At 60.8% G+C, this 1,511-nt stretch overlaps 1 protein-coding gene across 1 annotated transcript; it reads right to left on the bottom strand.

Moving 5' to 3' along the window:
• Positions 1-427: 427 nt before the first annotated feature.
• Positions 428-1,256, bottom strand: LOC119325674 (pathogenesis-related protein PR-1-like). The gene has a single exon (XM_037599391.1). It carries the CDS (start codon positions 1,210-1,212, stop codon positions 646-648), a length of 567 nt encoding a protein of 188 aa, XP_037455288.1. The 5' UTR covers positions 1,213-1,256; the 3' UTR covers positions 428-645.
• Between the last annotated feature and the right edge of the window lie 255 nt (positions 1,257-1,511).

Raw genomic sequence — 1,511 nt, 5'->3', positions numbered from 1 at the left:
TAAATAGCAGGAGGAGCGGCCTTGCGCCATTCGGATGGAGATGAGAGGGTACATGGCGATTTTTGGTTCGTTATGTGGATGTCAGGATTTTCGCAAAGCCCTTCATATTTGTCTCAGTTTTGCCAAAAAATACGTCCGGATCGCTCGACGGACCGATAAAAGCCCACGTTGGATGGCAAACTGTGTTCAGACAGCACGGTCCGAATGGATGCGGGGGTTTGAGGGCCCGCCTTGGACAAATTAACGAATAGCGAATCAAGCAGTAGACTGACCAGTGGATCGCCACACCAGTACGCCACGTAAAGAAGAATTCAACACACAAACAAATCTTTTCGTGCCAATTCTCCTGAGCCACGAACGGCACGTCGCTCGTCGTGTTTCTTCGAGTTTGGCGGCAGCAAAAGTAATAATAGTAAAAGAATGAAAAATCAGCTTATTTCCTCCATTTCACCAAGCAAATTAACGAATAACGAATCAAAACAAACAGCATACAAATCACTGGGACCAAACGATACGATCCACGTAAACAAATTCAACTCACACAAGCCCCGCCGTCACTCCGATCATGCACGCACCGACGCACAACGGCGTGCGTGCCACCGTTTTCCCTCACGAACGTGCCCGGTGTTCCTCCTCGGCCCTCGCCTAGTATGGCCTCACGCCGGCGTAGTTGCCGGGCGGGTCGTACATGCAGACCGCGAAGGTGCCGCGGCCGCCGGCACACGTCGCCGTGGCGCAGCCGACCTTCTTGCTGCCTCGCCACACGATCTGCGTGTAGTGCCCGCACGCGCTCCGGGGCCCCCGGCAGGCGTTGTACCGGGCGTCGTACATGGCCCGCTCCTTCACTACCCACGCCGCCACCACCGCCTCGGGCGTCCACCCGCCGCCGCCGCCGACGCCGCTGCCGCGGAACAGGTTCTCCCCGTACCGCCCGTGCGAGTGCACGAGCGCGCACCCGGCGCGCGCGCGCGCCCTCGCGTAGTCTCGCGCGCACCGCTCCAGCCCGCCGTCCCACGCCAGCGCGCGCACGCCCACCGCGCGGCGCGCCGCGTTGTGGGAGGCCAGGAACCGCCACGCCTGCTGGCTGATGCCGCCGCCGATCTTTTTGTAGCCCCGCGCGGCGTGGGCTCCGTCGGCCGCGAGGAGGATGACGGCCGCGAGGACGAGGAGGGCGGCGGCCCCGACGGGGACGCGGCGGCGGGGAGGCAGCATTTCGATCGAGCTTTTGGCAGACCAGGTGTGCTCGTGGTTGACCTGCGTGCTTGCCGGTGCTGCGCCGTGACGGATGGTTTGCTGCGTGTGGTATTTATGCATGCGAGCTTGGCGCGGGAGGGTTTCATGCTGGGCAGGTGTTGCTGGAGCGAAGGAGTGGCGTCCATGTCGGATGGCATGCCATGGAAGGATTTGGACAAGATAAAGTCCACGCGCTAATCAATCTGCGCCTACGTCTGTTGCGTGATTTGGGGCGCGGAGCTGGACATTATATTGGGATGTACGTACCCAGGGATCGA

The sequence above is a fragment of the Triticum dicoccoides genome, chromosome 6B, assembly GCF_002162155.2.
Source record: "Triticum dicoccoides isolate Atlit2015 ecotype Zavitan chromosome 6B, WEW_v2.0, whole genome shotgun sequence".
NCBI lineage: Eukaryota > Viridiplantae > Streptophyta > Magnoliopsida > Poales > Poaceae > Triticum > Triticum dicoccoides.
The sequence above is the reverse complement of the archived record's forward strand: the minus strand, read 5'-3'. Positions and strand labels throughout refer to the sequence as shown.